Here is a 27,363-nt window from a genome sequence, read left to right as displayed (position 1 = left end):
AGCTTGGCTGTGAGGCTAGGGAAGGCTTCAAATGTGAGGTTCAAATGTAGCTAAGGAAGAAGGAAAAGACTGCCATACATGAACCAGTGGGACCGATTGGTGATTCCCAGAGAGAAACTGCTTGCACCTCTAGAAGAAATTCCTAAGCATTATGACTGCCCAACGGTGGATCTTATCTGAGTGGAGGTGAGCTTCCACTTCACCCTGGGCCAACAATAGCACCATTATCGCGCCCTTCCTCGTCAAGCATATGCTAGATCCTTTATATCATTATCTCAATTAATCATAACAACAGCCACACGAGGTAGAGATTATTACAATTCTCCCTTTAAAGGAAGGCTGAGGACCAGAGGCGAAGTAACTTGCTCATGGCTCAACAGGCAGAAGCTAGAGACCAGGACTGACTGATTCCAATTGCGTGGGTGTTTGTGCAGGTAGAACTGGGCAGTTTCTACACTTTTTGGAAACACTCGTGACGGTCTCACCTCTTTGAGTGTGTGGTGAGCCTTTCTCCCTCCCAAATTTTGCACCAAATTTCAAGGGCTCTGGACCTCCAAGAACCCGGGTGATTGGACCCTCTTCGTTGCACTCCCTTGCAGCTCTGGGTCTGGGAGCGCGGGGTCGGGGCTGCAGGGTGAGCGGAGGGCGGGCAGGGCGGGCGGGCGGCGTGCGGAGCTGGGCGGTGAGGGGGCGGCGCCCCAGGCCCGCGGGGTGGGGCGCCGCCTGCAGGGGGCGCTGGCGGCGGCTCCGGGCGGAGACAATCGCGCTGAGCGGCCGCCGCAGCCAGAGCGGGAGCCCGAGCGGCGCGGCGCGGCGCAGAGCTGGGGCTGAGCGGGGCCGGCCGAGCGGGGCCGGGCGGGAGCCATGGGCCGCTAGGGCCCCGCCGAGCCCCGCGATGCCGCCGCCGAGTGGCCCCAGCGTCCTCGCGCGGCTGCTGCCGCTGCTGGGGCTGCTGCTCGGCGGCGCCTCCCGGGCTCCCGGCAAGTCGCCGCCGGAGCCCCCCAGCCCGCAGGGTGAGTCTCGGCCAGGAGGGGCAGCGATCGCGGGCCTGCGCCCCCTCCATCGGGCCCCCGCCCGCCAGCCCCCTCTTCGCGGAGCTCGTGAATTGGGGGGGTACTCTGTTCCGTGGGTTTGGGTGGGGGGAGCCAGGCGACTTCGGGTCGGCGCTTACGGGGGAGAGGGAGACTGCCAGGGCGGGGGTCTCGGGGAGACACAATGGGGAGAGCGGGGGTCCCCAGACTCCGCGCCGCCTCCCCCTCTCGCCTTGTTTTTCTCTCTCCTGGTCCGCGAGGCGCTGCTGCCTGAGCCATTGTCTACCGAAGACACCCGCCCAGGGGCGGGCTGGGGCGGGCGCCCGCTCCGCAGCCCCCTGCGGGTTCCTCGCTCCCGACGCGGGCTGGGTGGGGGCGCCAGCATCGGCTGCCACCTTGGACCCGGACGGGGGCTGGGCGCCTGGAGCTGGGTTGGAAGGGGGGAGGGGAGAAGGGGGAGTGGGTGAGGCGGTGGGCGGATTGACTGCTCGAATGGGGTTCTTCGCTCTGGAGCCTGACAGCCCCCGGCCGGCCCCCCAGGTTCAGAATTGGGGGTGTACCAAAGAAACGCTGTCAAACCTTGAGGGGGGAGGGCATGCAGTTTGGGGGGATCTGGAAAAAGGGGTACGCGGTGATTCCCAGCCAAAGCGCATGGCAGGGCTGTGGTGGCAGAGCCATGCTGAGCTGGCTAGCTGGCTGTGGGCTGTGCCGGCTAGAAGGGCAGGTGCCTGGGTTCCCGTCCAGCAGGCCTCCGGCCACTCCTATCCCCAGCCCTCCCCCAGGTCACCCCTCCTCATCTAACCTCTCCATCGCGGTGGAGGAGAGCCTCCCGGCGCCTCACGGGCCCAGGTGGGTGTGTGAGGTGGGGGGTGGGGTGGTCTCCTGCAGCGGGAGAGGGTGGGAGAGCTAGACCATGACTCCCTACCGACGCCTGGGTTCTCGGGGCCTCGCCCACTCCAGCCCTGCGCCCACCTTCCAGCCTCCTGCCCCACCACCCCAGCTACTGTTCCCTCTATCGCCTCTGGGCCCCGTCCCTGCCCGAAACGGTGCTCTCCATTCCTCATCTCCCCACCAAGGAGCTGACAGGAAAAACGGGGGGTGGGGGTGGGGGGCGTCTGGATGAGGGAAGTGGGGTCCGGATGAAGGCAGGGGGTCGGATTTCCTCCTGGAATGAGGCAGGGCTGAAGCCTGGAGAGGCGGATACTGTATGGAATGCCAAGCTTGAGAAATGGGGAAGGCTCACCTCTGGCCTCAGTCTTCCCTGCTCTCTGCCGGAGGAGAGGAGGGTTTGATGGATAGGAAGGGGCCCTGGCTTCTCAAGAAGCCTCTCCTTCAAGTCCTGTATCCCAGGGGAGGGGGCCCAGGGCATTGGCTGGAATAGAGCCAGGATAGAGGGCTCTCCCAGGCCACTGGCTGAGAGCCCAGGTTGAGGGGAAGCGGGGAGAGAATCTGCTAGGCACCTGCCCACCCCTTCCCACCAATGTCTCCTTCAGGCCTACCCACCCACCCCCGTCGTGTTCCTTGGGCCCCTTCCCCTCATCTAAGGCTCTGGCCCTTAGAACCCAAAGCATTCCCTCAAATGACCATATTCCAGACTCCTGGGTCCCTTCTTCCCAGCTGCTCCATCCAGCTGCTCCTAGCCGGGGGTAGGGGTGGGGAGTAGCCAAGCCCCTCTGGCTTCTCAGAATTCCTCCTGAGTGGTAGTGGAGGAGGGGCAGGGAGACTGTCAGCGCCTGGGAAAAGCAGAGTAGGAAAGAGTCAAGTGTGTGCACCCACCCTGCCAAGTTGGGCTTTGGCCTGGGAGGGGTGAGGGAGGTGGGTTCAGGAGAACAGCTGGATGGGATGCCAGGGCCAGGCGTGTCGCTGGCCTTGGGGTTGGAAGCCTGAGATAAGACACCTGTCACTGTTGAGTGTCAGGCTCCACCCATGAGTGCCCCTTACCTCCCCATGCCCTGCTGCCCTGAGCTTCCAGGGCACTTGGACTCTCCTAGGTTGGACTCTCCAGCACCTAACCCACTCCCCACCCATCTTCTGGGCCCTGCAATGAGGCCTCTGTACCTTTCTAGGTATGGAAACCTCCTCCCATTATTAGCAGCAAGGTAGGGGTGAGGTATGTTCTTGAGGGAGGGACATTGCTGAGTGGAGAGAGGTAGATGGTAATACGGATCAGAGAGGCTGCCTGGGGAGTCCATGACGACAACTCCAGCCTGGTCCCTACCGGTCACTCTGTCTGAGCTCAGGACACCTGCAGGCCCACCCTGGACAAGCTGTCCTGGGTCCAGGGGCAGAGGTGGCTGGAAAGCAAAAAACTTGGACTTCCCTTCTCAGCCCTCTCCACACCAGTTTCCCTTGGGCCTGGGTCAGCCCCCCCCAGATCTCCTTCCCCTTGCCAGGGCCCCAGCTCTCTGCCCATCTCCTGGGAGGAATGAGGGCGTTGCCATGGTGACTGACTTGTAGCTGACCAGTTGGGAGGGGGCAGGCAGTACTTGTGAGGGGGAGGGGTTAGGGAGGTACTCGGTTGGGCTTAGGGCTTGGGGTGAGTCCCTAAATCTGAAAGGAAACAAGCTTGTGCAAAGGATTCTGGGAAGAGAATGAATGAGGGGAATGACCAGCTCCCTAGTGTCCCCTTTCTCAGCTTTCTCTTCAGAACCAAAACTGACCCAGCCTCCCTCCCTCCCCTTCTCATTGGCTGAATCTTGGTCTCTCTCCTCTCCATCTGCAGACCCTTGGTCTTCTGCTTAGTCCTCCTTTCTCAGCCCTCATCCCTCTCCCCTCCCTGACACGTGCCCCATAGGGTCCAGTGGTTAAGAATTTGGGTCTAGAGTCATACTTCCAGGTTTGGATCCCAGGTCTCCCGTTAACTGCAATGCAAGTGTCTAAACTTTGAGTCTCAGCCTCTTAATCTGTAAAATGGACTAAGAACATATTTGATGGAGTCTAATACATCATTGACTGTAAGATGCACCATTATTTCATGTGCCAGTAAGAAAAGAAAAAATGCTGCCAATTGTAATTATGACATCATCAATCATAGGCATAATCTGAGTTCAGAAATGTTAAAATGTGGAAAAAGTGCATGTGTTAGCACCCCCTACCTCGCAGGCTGGTGTGAGGTTTAAATGAGGGCCCTACCAATGCCGACTCTTAGGAAACCTTGTCTCACCTGGACCCCAAAGCTGCTTCTAACCCACAGCCCCCTCCTCTGATCTTGGGGCTCCCTCCAGTTCTCTTTCCTCCCGTTCCTCCTCACTCTCCTCACCCCACAGAGATCCTGATCAAGGTGCAGGTGTATGTGAGCGGGGAGCTGGTGCCCTTGGCCCGGGCCTCAGTGGATGTGTTTGGGAACCGGATGCTGCTTGCCGCTGGCACCACGGACTCAGAGGGCGTGGCCATACTGCCCCTCAGCTACCGTTTGGGCACCTGGGTGCTGGTCACTGCTGCTCGCCCTGGCTTTCTCACCAACTCTGTGCCCTGGCGTGTTGACAAGCTGCCCTGTGAGTGCAGGGGCAGGTGGAGGGGGGGTGGGCAGCAGCTGACCCCATCAGCCCCTTCCCAAAATAGTCCCCGGGGGTGGAGGGGGCAGACTTTCCAGCAGCTGCTGCCCGGGCAGGGGTACACAGAGGGGGCTGAAGGAAGATGAAGTCACTGGGATTCAGATGGAAGGAGTGCCCGGCCTTGGGGTTTGGGGGGAGCTTTCTCTGGTGCTGACAGGCCACCCCTCCCACAGTGTATGCATCAGTCAGCCTCTACCTGCTTCCCGAGCGGCCGGCCACCCTCATCCTCTATGAGGACCTGGTGCACATCCTCTTGGGCTCTCCTGGTAAGGCTCCTCTTTCCCCCCTACCTCATACCAGCTCCTCTTCCTCCCCCCCTGACCTGGGTGTAGAGAGCTCCACTCTTCCACAGATTAGCTGGATGCCCTTGAGCAAGTCCCTTAACCTCTCTGAGCCTTAGTTTGTTCCTCTGTAAGATGTGGATATTGATAGTATCTATGTGATCAGATTGAAGTAAGGATTAAATATCATCAAACATGCAAAAAAAAAAAAAAAGGGCAGAGAAGGTGGTCAATAAATGTTTATTATTATTGGCGCTTCTCGTGATTTCTATTCTCCCTCTACTCCTACCATTAGAATCCCCACTCCCTGCCACCTGTTTCACTGGTGGATCTACATGTACTTCTTGTGCACCTACTGGGTGCTTGGTTATGTTAGAAGGCCGCGAGGGGGTCATTCCATAGCTATTGGACAACTGTCAATTGCAAGGCCTGGAGAAATCCCACAGTGGTACCTGTCTACTCACGGCTTCAGTCTCTGTGCTGCGCCAGGCATTGTGTCTGGTGCTGGGGAACAATGGGAAGAAAGAACCCGCTCCCTGCCTTGTGGAGTTCACAGACAAGTAGGAAGACAAACAGATCCCTGCAAACCCTGAACTAATTACAAAGCAGGTAGAGCCGTGGAGTAGAGGGCAGCCGCCCTTAGTATTGAGACAACTCTACCCTGTGAGTGTAGCAGGGCAAGAGAATTTGGGGACGGGAGCTATGGACCATGTGGGCTTGGGAGTTGAAGGGGGAGCAAGGAGGTGCCCTCACTGGAGAGGAATCCAGATGCAGGGGCAGAAGTGGACAGTGAGGGTGCAGGGAATGCTCTGGTCTGGCTTTGCAGGTGGTGTGCCTGGTGCAGACTGGTTGATCTGGCTCGTACCAGGGAGCCACAGTGGATTTTGGAGACAGAGGACACCCACCCCCACCCCCTCCAATTTATATTCTTAGCTTGTGCCCTTGTTCCCAAGTTACTTGTTTGCTTACCTTCATTTCCCTGGTCCTGAACCAGAGGCTCCTAAAAACTGTCTTTGGAGGTTTGTAAAATGCACACAAGGGGCATCTGGCTGGCTCAGTCGGTAGAGCATTTAACTCTCGATCTCAAGGTTGTGAGTTCAAGCCCATGTTGGGTGTGGAGTCTACTTTAAAAAAATAATTAAAAAATAACAAAATGCCAAATTATCTCTTTGTTGCCCCCTAGTTTACAGCCCTCCCATGGCTCCCACTGCTTTCAAAGTCAAGCCTCAAGTCCTTCACAAAGCTGACTGTGCCCTGTGGGGCCTACGTGCCACTCAGTCACCTGGGGTCCCCAGCCAGCACACTGCCCCATGCCTCTGGGCCTTTCTCTTGTCCGTTTTCCTGGAGGCCCCTTTATATCCTATTTCCTGGTGGAGTCTTACTCACCACGCAAGACTCCACAGGACCTACCCCAGCTGGGTGGGCCGAGTGGCCTTTGTACCGTATTTTAATAGCAAGGTATGATGTTAAGGGGCTGAGAAGTTGGGCTGGCACCAGGCTTCCTGGGCTTCAGTTAGGCTCCAGGATTGTGACCTTGGGCAAGTCACTAAACTTCTCCTGCCTCCATTTCTGCATGTATACAACAGGGTTGATAATGAAAGCACCTACTTCAGGGGCTGTTGTACTAATCATAGGGGTTAACACTGATTAGAACAGTGTCCAGTATATCTTAAAGCTTAATAAATGTTAGCGACGACCACACTGTACTGGAATTCTGTTTATACGCCCCCTCCACCCCAAAACAGGCAGGCAGACAGACAGACGCGCGCGCGTGCGCACACACACACACACACACACACACGACCTAAGCTGTGTAATGTAGTGGTCAGTAGCCACATGTGGCTCTTTAAATAGATTAAAAATTCATTAAATTAAAAAAAATGAAAAATGAATCCAGTTTCTCAGTCACACTAGCCACCTTTCAAGTGCTTAATAGCCATGTGTCTCTAATGGGGACTGTAATGGGCAGCACAGAGAACATTTCCATCCAACACAGCAGAAAGTTCTAATGGGTACCAAAATGGACGGTGCTGCACAAGACTGTGAACTTGAAGGCACGGAATTGCGGATTGTGTTTTATTCAACTTTGTATCTCTAGCACCTAGCACAGTGTTGCCACACAGTAGTCAATAGTAACTGTTTGAGGACCTGAACCTCAGCATTTTATGGGTTAATGAGGAAATAGTGTTTCAGAGAGAGCAAGTAACTCACTCAGGGTCACACAGCTAGGACTAGATTTCAGGTCCGTGTCCTTTTTCCTTTCCAGGTTAACATTCTATGAATGCCCAGTTCTCTCCCCAAGTCACAACCCTCCCTGACCTTCCCAAGTGGCCTGACCCAATAGCTCCCTTCTCCTCGGATACTTGCTTTCTGCTCTGGTCCTTGGGGAACCTTGTCCCTGGCCAATCCACAGGAGGCCCCCCTCTCCATCCAGGTGCCCGCTCCCAGCCGTGGGTGCAGTTCCAGCGCCGGGCTGCCCGCCTGCCGGTCAGCTCTACCTACAGCCAGCTCTGGGCCTCGCTCACACCCGCCAGCACCCAGCAGGAAATGCGTGCTTTCCCTGCCTTCCTGGGCACCGAGGCCTCCAGCTCAGGTATGCTGGGTGTCAGCATGGAAGGGATGTCCTCCTCCCATCAGGACTCACCCCTCAGCCCTTGTGTCTCCTTCCCCCACCCAGGCAATGGCTCCTGGCTGGAGCTGATGCCGCTGGCTGCTGTCAGCGTGCACCTACTAACAGGCAACGGAACAGAAGTGCCACTCTCAGGCCCCATTCACCTGTCCCTGCCCGTGCCCTCCGAGCCTCGTGCCCTTACTGCGGGCACCAGCATTCCAGCCTGGAGGTTCGACCCCAAGAGTGGTGAGTGCCTCAAGGGGTGCAGCCGCTGGAGTTTGGGGAAAGAAAGTGGGACTTAGCTGGGGCAGGGCGGGGGTGGGGAGTGGCATTGAGTTTCATGAAACTCCCGCCTCTCCAGGGCTGTGGGTACGCAACGGCACTGGTGTGATCCGGAAGGAAGGCCGGCAGCTCTACTGGACTTTCATTTCCCCCCAGCTGGGGTACTGGGCAGCTGCCATGGCTTCCCCCACCACTGGTGAGAGATGGGGGGACAGTGGGGACAGGGGGCAGTGGGGGAAGGGGAGGTTGGGAGCATAGACTCCTGAAAGGCAGGAAGGGCGTCCATGCCTGGAATGCTAAGCCCTTGCCTGGCACAGGACTGGTCACCATCACATCAGGCATCCAGGACATTGGCACCTACCACACCATCTTTCTGCTCACCATCCTGGCAGCGCTGGCCCTGCTGGTGCTCATTCTGCTGTGTCTGCTCATCTACTACTGCCGGTGAGTGCCTCCCAATCCCCCAACCTCCCCTCATCCCATGCAGACAGAAGCCTGCTCTGTGCCTGGTGTTGGGCTGGGCGCTTGGGCCCCAAAGATGCATAAAATACAATTCCAGTCTTCAAGGCACTGACAGGAAAGGACCGCCAGTGCACATGCACAGACCTGAGAGACTGGTGGCTGAAGAGACTGGGGGGGGGGGAGGGGGAGGGGGGGAGGAGGCAGGACCCACAGGCCAGGCCCCTCCAAAGGGAGGCCTCAGGCTAGACGTGGCCCTGGTTGGCTTACGTGCTCCCCCCAGGTTCCCACAGCGCCTCCTACAAGCGAAGGACACCCACAGACACCCAAGCTCTTTCCACAGACCTCTCCCCAGGCCCACCTGGGTTCCCCAGCATTTCTCCTGAGTCTCAGGCATTCTCCCCACCCCTCCAATTATATTCAACCCTCGCCTTGCAAATATGGGGTGAGGGAGCAGCTCAGGCCCCCAACGCTTTCCTGAGGTCCTGAGGTCCCGCCCCCCCCCCCCCGCCCCCCAATACCTTCCAGGAGACGCTGCCTGAAGCCGAGGCAACAGCACCGCAAGCTGCAGCTGTCCGGGCCCTCTGATGGTAACAAACGAGACCAGGCCACCTCGATGTCCCAGCTCCACCTCATTTGTGGGGGACCCTTGGAGCCCGCCTCGTCGGGAGACCCTGAGGCTCCGCCCCCAGGCCCCCTGCACTCGGCCTTCTCCAGCTCTCGGGACTTGGCCGCCTCCCGGGACGACTTCTTCCGCGCCAAGCCGCGCTCCGCCAGCCGCCCGGCAGCCGAGCCTGGGGGCGCCCGCGGGGGCGAGGGCGCGGGGCTCAAGGGCGCCCGCTCCGTCGAGGGTCCCGGCGGGCTGGAGCCAGGCCTAGAGGAGTACCGGCGGGGGGGCTCGGCGACCCCCGCCTTCCTGCAGGAGCCGCCCTCTCCGCCGCCGCCCTTCGAGCACTACCTGGGCCACAAGGGAGCAGCCGAGAGCAAGCCCCCCGACTTCCTCCTGTCGCAGTCGGTGGACCAGCTGGCGCGGCCGCCGTCGCTCAGCCAGGCCGGGCAGCTCATCTTCTGCGGCTCCATCGACCACCTCAAGGACAGCGTCTACCGCAACGTCATGCCCACCCTGGTGATTCCCGCGCACTACGTACGCCTCGGCGGCGAGGCGGGCGCAGCGGGGGCGGGCGACGAGCCAGCCCCGCCCGAGGGCACGGGCTCCGGCCCCGCGCGCCCTTTCCCCCCGCCCGACCCCCAGCGCCCGCTGATGCAGGGCCACTCGAGCGCGGGCGGCGAGGGCGGCGGGGGCGGCGGCGGCGAGGGCTGGGGGGGCGGGCGCTCGGCGCCGGTCAGTGGCTCGGTCACCATCCCGGTGCTGTTCAACGAGTCCACCATGGCGCAGCTCAACGGGGAGCTGCAGGCGCTGACCGAGAAGAAGCTGCTCGAACTGGGCGTGAAGCCTCACCCGCGCGCCTGGTTTGTGTCCCTGGACGGGCGCTCCAACTCGCAAGTGCGCCACTCCTACATCGACCTGCAGGCGGGCGGGGGCGGCCGCAGCACCGACGCCAGCCTGGACTCGGGCGTCGACGTCCACGAGGCGCGGCCCGCGCGCCGGCGGCCCCTGCGCGAGGAGCGGGAGCGGACCCCGTCCGCCGCCCCGCCGCCACCCCCGCCGCCGCCGCCGCCGCCTCCCGCGCCCCCGCGCCTGGCGCTCAGCGAGGACACGGAGCCGAGCAGCAGCGAGAGCCGCACGGGCCTCTGCTCCCCCGAGGACAACTCGCTGACGCCGCTGCTGGACGAAGTGGCGGCGCCCGAGGGCCGGGCGGCCACGGTACCCCGGGGTCGGGGCCGCAGCCGCGGGGACAGTTCCCGCAGCAGCGCCAGCGAGCTGCGGCGCGACTCGCTCACCAGCCCGGAGGACGAGCTGGGGGCGGAGGTGGGCGACGAGGCGGGCGACAAGAAGAGCCCTTGGCAGCGCCGGGAGGAGCGGCCGCTTATGGTGTTCAACGTCAAGTAGCGGCTCCGCCCGGGCCGGCCCCGCCTCCGCCCCCGCCCCTTCCACCCGGGCCCGCCCCCAGGGTGCGTGCCCCCGGGGCCCGCGGGGGCCCTCGCTCTTAGTCTTCAGTCCCCCTCCTGGAGAGGTGCCCGGGGGCCTGCGGAGCTGTCCAGTGGTATGTACTGGGTAATGTTTCGGGAGGGACCCGTGTCGACCTCCGACCGGGAGGTGGGAGGGGTCCAGACTCCCATTGGGAGGTGCTGGGGAAGGAGGGCTGGGTGGGGGGAAGCAGTGCCTGTATAAACGTGGCTGTACATAGAAAGATCTATTGTGGGAAAGCAGGAGGGGCAACCGGCCTCAGCAGCTAGTGTGAGGGCTGGGAAGGGAGGGGGCCTTCTCTGTGGACCCCAGGGAGGGGAGGGGATGCTGCTTGCTGACTAGCTCACCTCTGGGCTACGAGGTCACAGGGCTGGTGGCGGGGGCGGCTCTGGGGACTAGGGGATAATGTGATGGGATTGCTGTGGGTAACGGCAAATATAAAACTGGTGAGATTAACTCCGTGTGGGTCTTTCTGTGGGGTTGGGGAACGTGGACAGGGGATGGGGGCCCTTGCTCATGGTGGGGCAGGCAGGGTGGCCAAAATCAGACACTATTAAGAAAGTGTACAAACTTTACTGCAGCTCGCGCACACGTACACACACACACAGACACACACACACACAAACACACACCTGTGGATAGGGAAGAGCACCTGGCCACAGGGTTCATGGAAACTGGGGGAGGGGATGGCAGCTTGTAACATGGCTTTCGCCACAGCCCTCCCCGAGACAGGGAAGGCCTTAGATTGAGGCCCCACCTCCCATGATGGGCGGGGGACTCAGAATCGGGGAATCGGGAGAATCTGGTGGGGGAGAGGTGCTGGGGAGGCCTGAGCAGTGGGTACTCTCTGAGCAGGGTCCCGAGGGCTGCAGAGTGTCTTCAGTCCTCAGTCTCTCCTCACAGCAGCTGTCTCGGGGCTGGGTCCTTCAAGGGCATGTCCCAGCTCAGGCTCTTCCTGCGCAGACACTTGATTCCCTTGGCCCCACATCGGAAGCCAGCAGGGCAGCAGTGACGCTGATCTGCACAACAGATTCCCTGGACGGCCAGAGGGGGGAGTCAGACCTGGACACAGCAGGACCCAGCTCCCGTGGATACCCAGCCCCGTGGGGGCAGGAGGGGGCTGGCACTGACCTGGCGATAGGGACAGCAAGCCCAGCCCCCTCGGCTATCTCGGCAGCAGGTCTGGTTATTGTGGCAAAAGTGCCGGGCCCCACATTCCACGTTCCCCACACCCACGTGAGGGCCACGGGCCAGGCGGGCAGCAAGGTGGGCAGAGTCTGCCTCCTTCTCACAGGATCGGGCCTTCACGTTGCAGGTGTACCCAGCCGGACAGCAGTGCTGGCGGTCCTCACAGCACACGGCCTGGGAGGGACAGAGTGGCGTTAAAGGCTCTCCCCCCTCTCTCCAGGAGGGCTCCGCTCCCCTGTCCGAGGCAGGCGGGAGGGCACTCACGTGAGGCAACTGGCAGCAGGCCCAGCCCCCACTCAAGCTTGGGCAGCAGGTCTGCCCCACTGGGCAGCTGGTGTGCTGGTCACAGCCCATGTCTCTGCGGTGAGACAGGGAAGCCCGGCGGGCAGGCATCTTCTCCAATCCAGTCACCACCTTGTTCCCCCTCTGACACTGCCCCCCAGCCAAGCACGTGTAGCCATGGGGGCAGCAGTGCTGGTGGTCTGAGCAGCAGACAGCCTGTAGGGGGGTAAGGGGAGTGGCAGATAAGGATGGTCTAGGAAGCTACTATGTGGGACGGGAAGCCCCCTGCCTACCCGGACTCCCTCTCCTACTCCCAGCTCCTCCGGCTGGGGCACAGTCTCAGAGAGCTGGTGTGCCACCTGCGGGCCAGACAGGCGACAGAAGAACAAAGCCAACAGGAGTCTACCCGCCCAGGCCAAGACACTGTCCCCCCCGCACCCCAAGCTATCCCCCTACCCACACACCTCTGGGGCAGGACAGCAGCCCCACTCCCCAGACGTGAGTCGACAGCAGGTATTGAAGGAGGGACAGCTAGTGATGTTATCACAAGGGACATCGTTCTCCACGGCTTGGGGTTTCGGCAGGCGGAGGCGGACTAGGGCCTGCATCATCCAGGGCACCTGCTGGGCCCCCTGTTCACAGGTACCCTTTGCTGTGTCACATTTGAAGCCAGCCGGGCAGCAGTGTACGTGGTCCTCACAGCACACAGCCTAGGGCAGATGGACAGGGGACGGTGGGCACCGGGGCCTAGCTGGCTGCCACCTTCTGCTCAGTCCAGCCCACCCACTACTCCCGGGTACCTGGGCAAAAGGGCAGCAGCCCCAGGCCCCCGACTGTAGGCGGCAGCAGGTGTAGCCGTCTGGGCAGCTCACCTCCATGTCACACTTCACCTCCTGCACTGTGACGAATGCAAGGAGAACAGGTTAGCAGTGGCACTGGGAACCCTTGGGGTACCCAACCCTTTGCTGGCTCCGTAGCTAGAACCAGATGCCGAGGATGGGGAGTACATTTAGGATCACAGCAGTGATCCTAAGGCAATAGCCAGTGTGGAGGAAGAGGCCTGTACCTGCCCTGTGGGCATCAGCCCCCCCACCCCCGTATCTGTTGCTGGAACAATTTGGTGGAGAGCTCCTGCGCATGGTGCAGGCGGAATGGGGTCTGTGGCCAGACTCTGGTACCTGCGTGCGCCGGCAGCTTGGTGAGGAGGTCTGTAGCGTTCTCCTTGGAGAGGCACTTGCTCTGGACCAAGTCACACACAGTGTCCTGGGGACAACAGTGCAGGTGGTCCGAGCAGCAGACGGCCTGGGTGGGGGTGGGAGAAGGTCTTTGTGACGTGGAGTCTCCGTCAGCTCGGGGAGCAGCCAGGAGACAGCGGACGCTGCCTCAGTCTCCCACTAGGGGGTGGCATGCGTCCTGAGTGGCCAGGCTCCCAACAGCCTGCCGGCCGGCCCCACCCCCTGGAGTGCTTAGGTGTCCAGGCCAGGTGGCTGTGGGCACACAGCCCCTCACTCACATTAGGTATTGGGCAGCAGCCATACTTCCCACTAGGCAGCTCACAGCAGGTAGAACCATCAGGGCACTGGGACTGTGCATCGGGGCACAGGACCACTGAAAGGGGAGAGAGGCCTGTGGGCAGCCAAGGCGGTGGGGAACTTCTCCCCAGCTGGGAGCCAGATGAGGCCTTGCCCCACTTCCAACCCCCAACCCGATGCTCTCCCATCCCCTAACCTGCCCGGTTACTCCTCTGTGCAGGAATCTTCTTTGCCAGGGGGTGGGTCCCTGTGGCCGTGAGGCAGCGGGCATGAGCCAGGTCACAAGAGGTACCATGGGGACAGCAGTGCACCTTGTCTTCGCAGCAAGAAGCCTGACAAGAGATGGTTCTGATTCTGTCTTGGCTCCCTCCAGTCCCCTGCTCTGCCCCTACTGCTCCCCACCGCCCCCCATCTTCCCAAGCCTGTACCTGGGGCATGGGGCAGCATCCCCAGGAGCCATCTAGCATAGTGCAGCACGTGGAGGAGTTGGGGCATTCGAACCGGCCATCAGGGCACTGGATGGCACCCAAGGGGTTGGTATCTGTGGACAGGATGACCCAGGATTCCGCCAACCCAGTCAGTGGAAGCCATTATCCCATCACTGAAGGAGTGGCTGGCACCAGGGCCTGCAGGCTTGGGGGTGGGGGGTGGGGACTAGGGGGCCGGCACTGGGGCTGGGTGTTCTCCCAGGCACTCCTAACCCACTCTCCTCACAAGCCACTCATTGCCTCAGCAACACGGCACAGGGCAGGGGCATCCACTGCCTGCGTTGGCCTTAAACCAGCCCAGCTTGGCGTCTCTCCACCCTCACAATGCCTGGCCCTGGGCCTGGAGGCTGGCATTGTCTCCTGCCCCTTCCTAGCCTAGTGTGCCCTTCTGTCCAGAGCAAAGGCGTTGCTTAGTACAGATGCCACAGGAATGAGGGCACAAGGTCAGGAATCAGGTCACCCAGATGGCTGGGTTCCTGGGCAGTCCAGCCTCCACAGACCACCCATCTGCCCACCCTCCACCTCCACCCCTGCCGCACCTGGTCTTCGGAAGCAGGACTGCCCGTCAGCGCTGCAGTGGTAGCCCCGTGGGCAGCAGTGGCGGCCGTCACCGCACGACACAGCCTGTGGGACAGAGATGCCTGCATTGGCGAGGACTTTTTACCTGGGGTGAGTGGAGGAAACGTCTGTATGCAGACTTGAGCCCCTCTTTTGGGCTAATAGCACCCTCACCTCTGGGAATGGGCAGCAGCTGGAGGTCCCCAAGATGGTGAGGAGGCAGGAGTAGCCAGGAGAGCAATGGGCATCTACCTGGCAGGGTCTGCCCAGATGCCTGCTCAGCGCTGTGGGCCCCTTGCCCTGGAAAGTGAGAGGAGGAGATAAACTGAAGGACCCAAGCTCGGCCCCCTCCTCTAGCCAAGCTAAGATGACCCTTTGGGAAATCCCAGCCTGCCAGCTCTCACGTGGGCAGAAGGGCACTCACCAGAACAGGACTGCAGCAGCTATAGCCGACTCCTCCTGGGTCCAGGCAGCAGGCCACAGGGCAGAACTGACCATCTGGGCACTGTGTTCCAGCTACCAGCCCTGCCACTAAGGCCACCCAGCTCACCAAAGTCCACATGGTCTGCCTGCAAAATACCAAGAGGCATCTGGCAACTGGCTTGAGCCCAGGTGACCCTTGATTCTGGGGCCAGTCCAGCCCAGGCCAGATACTGCCTGAGCTTCTCCAACAATTCCTTGTCCAGGAGGGAAAAAAGATGTGCGCCCTATATGTGTCCTGTGTATGTGTCACACGTGCACCAGCACACGTACAGCGATGAGCATGAATACTGATGCAGGTACATGTGTCAGCCTGTGTCCCCTGGGGCACCCGGGTGGCTCAGTCAGTTGAGTGTCTGACTTTGGCTCAGGTCATGACATTGCGATTTGTGAGCTCGAGCCCTGCGTCGGGCTCCGTGCTGACAGCTCAGAGCCTGGAGCCTGCTTTGGATTCTGTGTCTCCCTCTCTCTCCGCCCCTCCCCCACTCACACTCTGTCTCTCTCAAAAATAAAAACATTAAAAAAACAAAACCTGTGTCCCCCAAACGTGGCCAGATGCCTCAGTCTCTGTGGGTAAGTGTGTAAAGATGTAGGTGTGTGGGGGCTTAGTCGGTAAGGCATACGACTCTTGATCTCAGAGATGCAAGTTCGAGCCCCATGTTGGCTGTAGAGATTACATAAAAAAATAAATAAATAAAGTCTTAGGGAAAAAAAAGATGTAGGCATATGAAAGGAAAATTTGGGGATCTGATCTGTAGGGACATGGGTCACCTCCAGGGGGTGAGGAGGTGTCAGTAGTCATGGGAAGACTGAGCTGGGGAGCAAAGAGGGAGTCTCCCCTTGAAGAAAAGCAGGGATTCCACTTCCCCAGCCAGACCCTCCAGATGCCTCCTTGTCTGATGCTGTGGTCACACCTGCCAAGGCCTGTTGGGGGCAAGGGAGGGGGGTCACATGATGATATGGGAAACCAATGAGTTGAGAAAGTTGTGAAACGGGAAGTGTGGTAGCCAGTGTAATCTGAGCTGCCTTCCCCAGAGGCCACACCTGCCCACTGACTGTCTCCACCCCACCCAGGGAAGGGGATGCACAGACTGGGCCAGCCTTTGAGACACCTGTGTTCTAAGGGACCACACAACACCACTGGACCCTTTCAGGCTCCTCAAACATACCACTTCCAACCCCTGCCTCTCCCCCTACCCCAAAGCCGAAACTCAGCAGTTTATGGAGAGGACCCCATGTGCCCACCCAGCTGCAACAGTGGAAAAAAATGATCATCGATCTCTGTGGGGCCTTTCACTTCCTTAATGACTTTTCCCCAAGCTCAGCCAGCCCTGCTAGGTCAATGGGATGGGCCCAAGAGATGTTACCCAGCCTAGAGGAGCAAAAACAGTAATGTTTGTTGACCCTCTCGTGCACCAGTTACACTATATTGTTTTCTTTCTTCTTTGAAACAACCATCCAAAGTAGTAATTATTTCCTTTACTTTTCAAAGGAGGAAACTGAGGCTCAGAAATGTTTAGTAACATGCCCATGTCATATATCCAAGTCATGGAGATGACAGGCTTTGATGGCTCCAAAGCATACTGGACCTGGGTTTGTTTCACAAAGTGGCACCATGGACAGTGCCCAGGAATGGACCCCCCCCCCCCCCCACCCCTACCCCCAATCCCAGGAGACTAGAGGCCTGGGGTCCAAGCAGAGGAGGGAGACAAGCATTTTCTGAGCAGGAGGACAAGACAAAACAGAAACGACAAGTGCAGGGGCTGCCTGGGTACTGCACTTGAGTGCTAGTCCTAGAATTGCCACCACTGATTGTGAGAGCCTCAAAAGTAGCTTCCTGCCTTTGGGCCTCAGCTTCCCCATGAGTCTGTGAGTGGACATTGCACGCTATGGGTGGCAAGGACTTACACTCGCCCAGTCACTGGCACCCTCTCTCCCTCACCTGGCTTTCCTCGGTGCCCCATTCCCAGTTCAAAGACCATTTCCAGGAGGCCATTGTCTGGCTGATCCTGGACCTTGGCCCCTTTCACCCTCTCACCAACACCCACAGCTCCCAGGCAAGGCATCCATAGCTGGTCCCACCTGCTTCCTGGGAGTCCAACCTCAACCCCTCATAGGCCGTCCCACTACCCTGGCTTAAGCCAAAAGGGGTGCTGTCTGCACAGATCTCAGACCATTGAACACCCTAGTGATTTATTTACACATACTTTCCGTCCTTGGTATCCTAAGGTTAGGGAATACAGCGAATGCTTCTAGTGAATACAAATGTACAGACGCGCGTACACACTCAGGATCAGGGATGGGGGAAGAAGGGGCCTAACTCGTCTCAGTAGGGTTCTGAATGGCAGCCTCTCTCACCCCCAGCCCACAGTAGAGAGGGAGGACAGGAGCCTGCCTCTTCAAACCCCCAGCTCTGCCATCTTCCACTAGGTGGCAGCCCCCAACTCCGAGCGTCAGGAGAGAGATTCCCAAAAGGTGAGGGAACCCAACTGCGAGCGAGCAGGAAAAGTGGCCGAGAGAGGCGGAAGTTAGCTGGTTCCACCCCGCTCCAGAGGAAGTAAGGGAGAGTCAGACACAACCCAGGGGTTCAGTCACCATTCCCAAGTCCATGCTATCTTTGAAGGAACCAGGGTCTCCAGCCCACTCGCAGCTCTCTGAGCTCCCGGACCAGGGGCCGACGCCTCTCTCATTCCCAGGCGCCCAGGGGCCACCCACCAACACCACCACCAGCACCGGGACGCGGCCGGAGCCGGCTCAAGAATAGAGTGGCCCCAGCTTTGGGGGAAAGGGCTGCAGCTCCCGAGGATGCTGGAGAGGGAGAGAGCCCCATTCTCACGTGGGTCACTGCAGTCACTGCTTACTCCCACCCCCTAAAACTGTCTCCAGTGCATCGGAAATCCCCAAAGGAGTTTCTCTAAGCCAGTCTTCTCTTGCCTCCCGGCTGAAACTCTGGAGGAATCCCAAGCCTCTCGTCCGCTTGGCCGAACCCCTGGGAAGAAGCAAGCGAGAGATCTGCGCGGCCGCCCTCCTTACCTGCGACTCGCTCCGCGCTCTCTGGGTAGCCGCGGCCGGGAAGCTCCCGGACTTGGGCCTGGCAGCGCGATGGCCCGCCCACCTCAATTTCCATTGGCCAGGTGTCCTGAATGTCGGGCTTCTACTGGCTATTGGTCGATGTAGAGGCGGGGCCAGCCTGGAAAGCTGTGCTGCTTTCTTACTCAATTCTCTTTCCCCCCTCCCTACGTCTCTCTTCCCACCCTCCCCCACTTTTTTGCGGGATCATGTGATTGGACAATCATGTGACGTCCGGGCCCGGCTCCGCAGGGTTGCGGGCGCCTGGTAGAGTTTGCCCCAAGGTGGGACAGTGCCTGTCTGAAGACATTGACCAACAAGGGAGCTACCCCTTACACAGTGCGTTCAAGGACGTTTACGGGATGTCAGCTTCTGGATTAGGGACGTTCGTGCACCTGTTTCTATTCTGTTCAACAAACTCATTAAATGCTGGGCAGCCAGGCCCCAAAGGAGTTGAAAGAGAGTTGGGAGGGCAAGGATAAACAGCTCTCAGTCCCCTTCCTTAGGGCGCTGGCAGCGGGGTGTGAGTGGGTGGAGAAGGTGAGACAGGCTCACGTTAGATCTAACGTAAAATGCAAAGTCGTGTGCCAGGTGTTACAGATGTGTGTAGGGAAGAGGTGATAGGCTGGGTCTCGGCAGGGAGGAAAAGATTTAATTCCACCTTAAGGGCACCTTTTTGAGCTGAATCTGGGAGGATTTTAACTGGCAGGTGGGGAGGGGTTGGAGAAGTGCCTAGACAGGGGTGCGGGGGTGGGGGTGGGGGGAGAGCTTTAGGAAACCAGATGGGAAGAGCAGCCTTGGGCAGGGATTAAATGCCAAGTTCAACGTTGTGGGCTCGAGGAGCTGTTGGGTGCCTGGCACAAGGCTGGGCTGGGGGTGGGGGCATAGTAGAAATGGATTCCTTGTTTGAGTCAGCCCTGCCTTCCAGGAACTGACATGGCCCGTGAGGAGAGAAGTGGACCACACGGAACAGATTAGCCAGCAAAAAAAGCCAGGCGCCCAGTGCCAAAGGACCCGGCTCAGGCCGAGGCGGTTGATAGATGCACCAGGGGAGAGGAGAGGCCCAGAGAAAGCCTCGTTCCAGGCCTGGGAGGAAGGGCCATGTTTGGTTATACAGAGTGGGGCACTGCAGGGTAAACAGCTTGAGCTGAGTGCGAGGCAGGGAGAGGGGACAAACAGCCCAACTTAGGGGTGGTGGCAGTCTGCCGTGGGGGAGTGGCAGGGTGGAGGGATTGTGTAGCAGCGGTGCTCAGCCTGGGGCTAGAGGTCTGGGGAACGATGGAGGTTCCTGCTGAGAATCAAGACTACTCTTTGCCTGCTCTGGCTTTTGTGCAGTTTCCTCCCTGTATATCCTGAGGCAAAGGAGTATAGCTCACGCTTCCATTAACAAAGCGCGTGCACGCACACTTTTCATGAAATGTTAGGTTACTCAATCAATGAGCGTCTTAATCACAACTGCACAGAACCATGTAAAAAATAAACGCGGGAGGAAAAAAAAAAATAGAGTGATTGAAACGAGTCTCACGAAAAATATCCTTAAAGGAGCGATTTGCACACCAGGGACATTTGGCAGTGTGCGGAGATATTCTGGGTTGTTACAACAAGGGGGAGGTGCTCCTGGCATCTGGTAGGCGGAGGCCAGGGATGCTGCTAAACATCTTCTAATGCAAAGGACGACACCCATCACAAAGATTATTCTGCCTGAAATATTAGTAGTGTTGAGGTTGAGAAACCCTCTCAAAAGGATCATAAACCGTCTCCATGAAAGAGCTCAAAGTTTCCTTCACACAGCTTCTTTTGTCTTATTTTATATATGTATATGTATACATATATGCACATACACATACACATACACACACACATACACACACACATACGTGGGGCTCTACAGCACCCTAAGATCAAGAGTTTCATGCTCTACCAACTAAGCCAGCCAGGTGCCCCACTTATCTCATATATTTTTAATACATGTTACCCGACTTCCCAGAAACAGTAGATGATAGAAATACCAGGGGATGTGTGCACGGAAGTTTCTAGAAGGAGTCACTTGGAGTTGAGCACGGATTAAAAGCATTCAACAGAAACAAAATGCAAAAGACAGACTGAAGGACTTAGAAGCTTAACATCCTGGAGACACTGGGTGTAGGGGCAAACGGTCCTGGATAAGTCGGTGCGCCCTGTGGGTATCACTCTCAAAGGACAAGGTAATTAATAATCAACGTATGAGTCCAAGCTTTAGAAAAATCTGAATCACATGCAGTTATTTTGATTACTATGGCAAAGAAATGTGAAATATATTTACTATAAGCAAAATGCATTTACTTGTTAAAATGGGTGCAGTGAAATTCCACTTCAGTGAATAGGGTACAGTTCCCCCCAAAACTGCAGAACATCTTTCACATTCTTCAAGAAATACTCCAGTGTCTTTAAGCCCTCCAATTTAGGAATCTCTCTCCCTCTGCTTTTTGCTTTTAAGGAGGGTGCATCATTTTTGAACAGGGAAGACTGAAAAGAAGCAACTGAAAAGAAACTTCCAGAGTCACAAAGAGATATGACATCAAAGGGTCCATCCCCATTTGTCCCATTCCCTGAGCCCTCCCAGGCCCCTTTGGCCAGACTTTGTGATTTTTAATTTTGAGAAAATCAATTGAGGGGCGCCTGGGTGGCTCAGTCGGTTAAGCATCCGACTTCAGCTCAGGTCACGATCTCGCGGTCCGTGAGTTCGAGCCCCGCGTCGGGCTCTGGGCTGATGGCTCGGAGCCTGGAGCCTGCTTCCGATTCTGTGTCTCCCTCTCTCTCTGACCCTTCCTTGTTCATGCTCTGTCTCTCTCTGTCTCAAAAATAAATAAACTTAAAAAAAATTTTTTAAAAATCAATTGGCTGTAAATGTGAGGGTTTATTTGTGGACTCTCAATTCTATTCCATTGATCTATACATCTGACCTCATGCCAATACACATTGTCTTGATTACTACAGTTTTGTAGCAAGTTTTGAAATTGGAAGAAGCGGGGGTCTTCCAACTTCTTTTTCAAAATTGTTTTGGCTATTCTGGGTCCCTCAAATTTCTATGTGAATTTTAGAATCTGTTTCTGTTCTGACAGCTGAGATTTTGATAGGCAATGCACTGAATCTATAGGTCAATTTGGGCTGCATTGCCAACATAATATTTACTAAGTCTTCCTATTCATGAACATGGGATGGCTTTACGTTCCCACTGTAGATGCTACATACAGTCTCATTTAACCAGTCTCATTTAAGGGACCTTTGTGTGTTTCCATTTTTTTGCAGTTACAAATAATTATGCAATAAATATGTGTGAACATGTTTCCGAGTGCTCAAATGGAGGTTGAATCCCTAAAAGTAATATTGCTAGGTAAAGGATGTGCACATTTGAAATGTTGCTGCCAGATTGCTTTAATTCTTTTCCCGTTTACACTCCCAGTCACACTATTTGAGGGAACTTATTTTTCAGATACTCACCAACATTGAATATGCCAGTTTAAATTTTTTTTAACGTTTATTTATTTTTGAGACAGAGAGAGACAGAGCATGAACGGGGGAGGGGCAGAGAGAGAGGGAGACACAGAATCAGAAGCAGGCTCCAGGCTCTGGGCCATCAGCCCAGAGCCCGACGCGGGGCTCGAACTCACGGACCGCGAGATCGTGACCTGAGCTGAAGTCAGACGCTTAACCGACTGAGCCACCCAGGCGCCCCTGAATATGCCAGTTTAAAAGATGTTTTGCCAGGCACCTGGGTGGCTCAGTCAGTTAAGCATCTGACCCTTGATTTTGGCTCAGGTCATGATCTCATTCACGGTTTGTGAGCTTGAGCCCAGCATTGGGCTCTGTGCTGACAGTGCAGAGCCGGCTTGGGATTCTCTGTCTCCCTGTCTCTCTGCCCCTCCACTGCTTGCTCTCTCTCTCTCTCTCTCTCAAAGTAAATAAATAAACGTTAAAAAAAGATGTTTTGCCAATCTAATGACAAAAGATATTCCATAGTTGTTTTATCTGCATTTTCTTGATCTCTAGGGAAGCTGAGCATTTTTTTCATATGCTTATTCTGCATATGTATTTCTTCTGTGAATTGCCTGTTCTTATTTGTATTAGGTTCTCCAGAGAAACAGAACCGATTGATGTGTATATAGAAAGAGATTTAATATAAATTTATATAGAATTGACTCACGTGATTATGGAAGCGAAAAGTCCAAAATCTGAAGTGTGGGCCAGCACTGGAGAATTTCTCCTTGTTTGGAAAGGACGGTTTTTTGTGTTCTATTCAGGCCCTCAACTGATTGGATGAGGCCCACTCACATTATGGAGGGCAACTGGCTTTAGCCAAAATCTATCAATTTCAATGTGAATCCCACCCCAAAACATCCACCAAGTTGACACATAAAACTAACCATCACATTATTCTTTATTTTTCTTCAGTGTTTGTCTTTTTCCTGTTGAACTGTGGGAGCTCTTTATGTATTCTGGATATTTTATATGTTGCAGATATCTACTCTCAATCCGTCATTTGTCTTTTATCCTTGTTTGTGGTTTTTTTTCTAATGTTTGTTTATTTTTGAGAGAGAGAGAGAGAGCAGGGGAAGGGAAGAGGGGGCGGCGACAGAGGATCCGAAGTGAGCTCTGCGCTGACAGTAGAAAGCCCGAAGTGGGGCTTGAACTCACGGACTGTGAGATCATGATCTGAGCTGAAGTCGAACATTTAACTGACTGAGACACCCAGGCACCCCGGTTTATGTTTTCTTTTGTGGTCACAAGTTGTGTCTTTGTTATGTCATCGGAAATCTAGTGATCGGTCTTTTCCTGTGTGGCTTCTGCCTTTCCCCTTTCCTCTTGTTTAAGAAGTTATAGATATGTTCTATAAATATGGTCTGTTTTTATTCTTACTACAGCCCCAGCTGGATGACCTCAGGTGCTAGTGTTGAGGCACCGAAGGTGACAGGAGGTTCCACTGAGAAGTCTGGCATGGAGAGGTCCCTGGATGTATCTCCCTGGTGAAGAGGTTCCTCCAGGCCAGGCCCATGGCTGTTTTCAGAGGCAATGGTCTGGATAAAGGACTGGGCGGCTTCCCTCTCTTTCCTTCCTTCCAGTTCTCTCAGTCTCTCACTGATTCTTCCAATCACCCTGCAGGATTTTCTTCATTTAGAGTTACTGTTCTGCCCCCACAGAAGAGCCACAAGGGCCCCAGGGATGGGGCCTTTCACCCCCAAGCTCTTGAGTTGCCAGATAAAACATAAGATTCCCAGTTAAATTTGAATCTCAGAGTAGAAATGAAAATTTTTTATTAAAAAACATTTTTTTTTAGGGGCACCTGGGTGGCTCAGTCGGTTGAGCGTCCGACTTCGGCTCGGGTCATGATCTCGCTGTCCGTGAGTTCGAGCCCCGCGTCGGGCTCTGTGCTGACAGCTCAGAGCCTGAAGCCTGTTTCAGATTCTGTGTCTCCCTCTCTCCCTGGCCCTCCCCCCTCATGCTCTCTCTCTCTCACTCTCTCTGCAAAAATAAACTTTAAAAAAAGAAAAAAATTTAAAAAAAATTTTTTTAATGTTTATTTGTTTTTGAGAGAGAGAGAGACCGAGTGTGAGTGAGGGAGGGGCAGAGAGAGAAGGAGACACAGACTCTGAAACAGGCTCCAGGCTCCAAGCTGTCAGCACAGAGCCCAACCCGGGGCTTGAACTTGCAGCCCACGAGATCACGACCTGAGCCGAAGTCGGACACTTCACCAACTGAGCCACCCAGGTGACCCAGAAATTTTTTTTAGTATAAGTACATCTCATGCAATATTTGAGTCATACTTACACTTAAAAAAAATAATCACTGTGTGTCTGAAATTCAAGTTTAACTGGGCATCTTACATTTTTATTTGCCAGATCTGGCAGCCCTGAAGATTAAGTTTGGAGTGAGGGCACAGAAGCAGCCTCTCCTCCCTCACACCTACTCCTTCCCCTTCCTGCCTGAGTCACCTTGGGGTGAGCAGTTGTTGGCGCCTGCCCTCATCATCAGGCACCTGACTGGTGAGCCTATGGAACTCTGCTAGGCCCTGCAGGCTTCTGGATAGTGTGGGGGAGGGGACCTGGGACCGGGTCAGTGGCCAGGCCAGAGGCTGTGGCAGGATGTTTGGCAACAGAGCTACTGGAGGAAATCAGGAGACACGGGTTCCTGTCCCAGCATAGGCATAGGCTGTAACTTGCCCAGTGCCAGTGGGCAGGTCACTTTCTTTGTTGCTGTGTTTTAATCAGTTACTATGTTTTTAAAGTAATCTCTACATCCAACTTTGAGCTCGAACTCATGACCCCAAAGTCAAGAGTTGCACGCTCCACCGACTGAACCAGCCAGGCGCCCCAAATCAATTATTATTTTTAGCAAAAAGTAACATGCATATAAATGTTAACCAAATGGTAGCACAAAACGGTCCTCTTGTCCTGTTTCTTTTCCTGCCCCAGACATCCACTTTCAAACCCTTTAAGTTTCTTCTGTGAGTTTCCCTTGCATTTCTTTTTTTTTAAATGTTAGTTTATTTTGAGACAGAGAGAGAGAGCACACGCGCCTAAGCGAGCATGAGTGGGGGAGGAGCAGAGAGAGAGAGAAAGAGAGAGAGAGAGAGAGAGAGAGAATCCCAAGCAGGCTCAATGCTGTTAGCACAGAGCCTGACTTGGGGCTCAATCCCACGTACGGAAAAATCACGACTTGAGCTGAAACCAAGAATCGGAGGATTAATTGAGCCACCCAGTCCCCCACCCCACCCCCATATTTCTAAATCAGTGTGCATTTGGAAATTCTTGCTTCTCCTCTGGGCTCAGTGTAGCCATCTGAGCAGTGAGTGAGCACTGCCCTGCTCCCTGTCCACTGAGAGATTCCAAGTCTACAGGGAGCTGTGACGGCCCCACTGACCCTGGGGAGAGTGATGCTAGGTGGTACCCTCAAATCCAGTTGTGGGGTGGATGCAGGATGGGTGGGGGGAGGGGAGGGATGAATGGGGGAGGGGAAGGCCGGTAGAGGAAGTGGATTCCTTAGCTTTGCAGAGGCCCTGGCTGGAGGGGCCTTCGGGGATCTGGGGATCGGGGATCCTCTAGCCCATGTTCTCGATGCCAGCTACCCTTTGGAATCAGCTGGGGAGCTTTTGCAGCTGCAGATGGCTGAGGTCTGAGACCCGCTTATCCTGCTCAGCCCCCTTTTTATGGAACGAGGAACCTGGAACTCGGCAAGGAAACTATTCTCCACTTCTTCTTCCTCTTACGAACTGCGTGACTTATAAGCCCGGCCACAGAGTCCTGATGTGCACATTGCAGACTCTGAGACTGAGGCAGTTCCCCCATCAGAGTCAAGTAAGGCCTGCAGAGCGCTCAGCGCGCAGCCTGAACCAAGTACGTGCTCAGTTAATAGAGCTGCCCCCATTGTGAGGATTCTTCCCCTTAGGCCCTCCCATCGCACCGCCACCCCCACCCCCACTTTAGCTTGGGAGACTGTCGCCTGCCCCTCAGCCCACCTCACTCTCTCCTCCCTAGTCCTGGCCCCCCCCCCGGGGTTTCTCCTCCCAGAAACACACCTGGTTCCCCACTGGGGCTGCACCCCATCTCATCCTGCTGGCCCAGTGTCTGGAACTCCATCCCCCCCCCCCCCCCCCCGCCACCCGGGGCAGCTGGTCCTGACTCTTGTGCAATCACGAGATTGAAAACCATCAGGTTCCCTCAGCCAGACAAGGGCAGAGGTGGCCAAAGAAGAATCAGTCCCTCCGAGATGGGGTCAGGGTGGGACGTGACACGGGAGAGGATGGGCTGACTTCTCTTCTCCTATCCAGATGTGGAAGCCAGCATCTGCCTCCTACAGGAGAGGAGGGGCACATTCCTGGGTTAAAGTTTCGGTTTTGTATATCCTGAGAGCATGGTATGTCCTGGAGGTGAACTTCCAGGGCAAGGACTGGTCCCGGGAGTCTACAGGAAGCCAGAGTGGCCTCTGGGACAGGCGGGTGGCCGGTTCCAGGGGACAAGAGTCAACTCTTTCCTGGAAATCAGGACAATGGGTTGGGATCTGAGCAGCTGCGGGCGGGAACTTGTCACCGTCTGCTGATCTCGGGTTACAGCTCTGCCTCCTGCCTGTGGGGTGACTTTGGCTTACTTCTTTGACCCTAAATGTGAAATGGACTAACTGTAGTTACCCAGTAGGGAGTTCAGGAGGATCAAATGTGTTAACACGTCCATGTAAAGGGCCAGGCACACAGTTGTTCCTCAATAAATTGTCATTTCCTTCTCCATCATCCCTATGTTCGAAAGAATTTGGACAACCAAACTGCATTTATCTAGGACCAAAGAATTCATTTTTCTGTTAAATTTTACAAAATCAGGGGCACCTGGGTGGCTCAGTCGGTTACACGTCCAATTTCGGCTCAATCATGATCTCACAGTTCATGAGTTTGAGCCCCATGTCAGGCTCTGTGCTGACAGCTCAGAACTTGGAGCCTGCTTCAGATTCTGTGTCTCCCTCTCTCTCGCCCCCTCCCCTGCTCGCTCTCTCTCTCTCACTCCAAAAAATAAACATTAAAAAAAATTTTTTTTTAATTTACAAAGTCAGTGATGTAAAATCTGACCCCACTGGAGTGAAAAAATTTAAAATTGCAGCCAAAGCCAAGAGGGGGGCTCAGGTCCTTCAAACCCTTCCCCAGCTCCCCTGGGCCCACATGTAAAGATGTCCAGTCTCTGCCCTGGGAGGGGGTGGACCGTGAGCTGCAAGGCTTGAGAGAAGCTGGGCCCCGTTGGTGGTCCGGTCACTGTCATGCCACTCAAGGTACGTGGAGTACCCTTCCCACCCTGTGCCTTTTTCTGAACTTGAGAATCCCCCGGGGGCAGCTGCGCTGGGCGCACGGCTGATGGCCTCCAGGAGCTGGAGCCCAGAGTTTGTCAAGGGCAGCAACTGAACAGGTTGGGTGGTGGACATGGAAGGGCAGTTTGGGTTGTTGACTCATTGACTAGAGCTGGGAGGATAATGAGCTTAGAGACCCGGGGGCAGAGTGGAGCCCAGAAGAATCAGGACAGTGTTTTGAATGCCTGTAGCCCATCACTGAGTTCTTATAACAACACTGCAGAGTGGTATCTCCATTTCACAGATACATGACACGCGAAGGGCCTTGTCCAGGGTCACCCAGTCCCAAGTGGTGGGGTCCGTGCTGAGTCCAAGTCAATCAGAGCTTTTGCCCATAGCACCAGGCTCTAATGGATGTTAACACCAGCTCAGCCCAGTCCTCCCTCCCAGTCCTTCCAGCCCACTGAGCGCCGCTGGCCCTTCTCCAGGCAGACACCGTAGAGGCCAAGAAGTACCTGCTTAAAGTCACTTGGACAGGTCACCTCATTCCTCCAAGATTCAGTTTCCTCATCTGTAAAATGGGTCCACAATAACCCCGACATGTGAGATTCGTGTCATGTGAGGTTCAACAAGAACGATGGGTTTGAAGAGGCCTTG

At 56.1% G+C, this 27,363-nt stretch overlaps 2 protein-coding genes across 3 annotated transcripts; one reads left to right on the top strand and one right to left on the bottom strand.

Annotated features, from left to right (window-relative positions):
- Positions 1-765: 765 nt before the first annotated feature.
- Positions 766-10,763, top strand: FAM171A2 (family with sequence similarity 171 member A2). The gene is made up of 8 exons (XM_086687505.1): positions 766-1,013; positions 4,298-4,525; positions 4,759-4,851; positions 7,301-7,459; positions 7,544-7,723; positions 7,839-7,955; positions 8,077-8,203; positions 8,747-10,763. Exons 1-8 carry the CDS (start codon positions 896-898, stop codon positions 10,227-10,229), a joined length of 2,505 nt encoding a protein of 834 aa, XP_086543631.1. The 5' UTR covers positions 766-895; the 3' UTR covers positions 10,230-10,763.
- A 97-nt stretch (positions 10,764-10,860) lies between these two features.
- On the bottom strand, positions 10,861-18,019 carry GRN (granulin precursor). 2 transcript variants are annotated; one of them, XM_086687506.1, is made up of 13 exons: positions 17,869-18,019; positions 14,780-14,924; positions 14,530-14,655; positions 14,337-14,421; positions 13,738-13,850; positions 13,506-13,641; positions 13,291-13,403; positions 12,956-13,079; positions 12,578-12,675; positions 12,242-12,487; positions 11,760-11,993; positions 11,439-11,669; positions 10,861-11,342 (listed from the first exon to the last, which is right to left on the bottom strand). In XM_086687506.1, the coding sequence occupies exons 2-13, from the start codon at positions 14,915-14,917 to the stop codon at positions 11,205-11,207; spliced, it is 1,782 nt and encodes a 593-aa protein (XP_086543632.1). In that variant the 5' UTR covers positions 14,918-14,924; positions 17,869-18,019; the 3' UTR covers positions 10,861-11,204. The 2 variants fall into 2 exon arrangements, with proteins under 2 accessions (XP_086543632.1, XP_025773314.2); XM_025917529.2 differs by having other exon boundaries at positions 13,291-13,385.
- Between the last annotated feature and the right edge of the window lie 9,344 nt (positions 18,020-27,363).

Source organism: Puma concolor, chromosome E1 (genome assembly GCF_028749965.1).
Source record: "Puma concolor isolate L17-30 chromosome E1, mPumCon1.1.hap2, whole genome shotgun sequence".
NCBI classification, from domain to species: domain Eukaryota; kingdom Metazoa; phylum Chordata; class Mammalia; order Carnivora; family Felidae; genus Puma; species Puma concolor.
Note: the sequence above shows the minus strand (reverse complement) of the source record. Positions and strands in the feature narration are given on the sequence as shown.

Excerpts from the sequence above, each read along its gene's own strand:
- GRN (XM_086687506.1), bottom strand. The coding sequence starts at position 14,917 with ATGTGGACTTTGGTGAGCTGGGTGGCCTTAGTGGCAGGGCTGGTAGCT. Across the intron at positions 14,422-14,529 it reads GCTGCTGCCCATTCCCAGAG|GCTGTGTCGTGCGGTGACGG; the intron begins GTGAGGGTGCTA and ends TCTGTCCCACAG. Across the intron at positions 13,851-14,336 it reads GTCCTGCTTCCGAAGACCAG|ATACCAACCCCTTGGGTGCC; the intron begins GTGCGGCAGGGG and ends TCCTGTCCACAG.
- FAM171A2 (XM_086687505.1), top strand. The coding sequence starts at position 896 with ATGCCGCCGCCGAGTGGCCCCAGCGTCCTCGCGCGGCTGCTGCCGCTG. Across the intron at positions 7,724-7,838 it reads GAGGTTCGACCCCAAGAGTG|GGCTGTGGGTACGCAACGGC; the intron begins GTGAGTGCCTCA and ends CCGCCTCTCCAG. Across the intron at positions 7,956-8,076 it reads CATGGCTTCCCCCACCACTG|GACTGGTCACCATCACATCA; the intron begins GTGAGAGATGGG and ends TGCCTGGCACAG.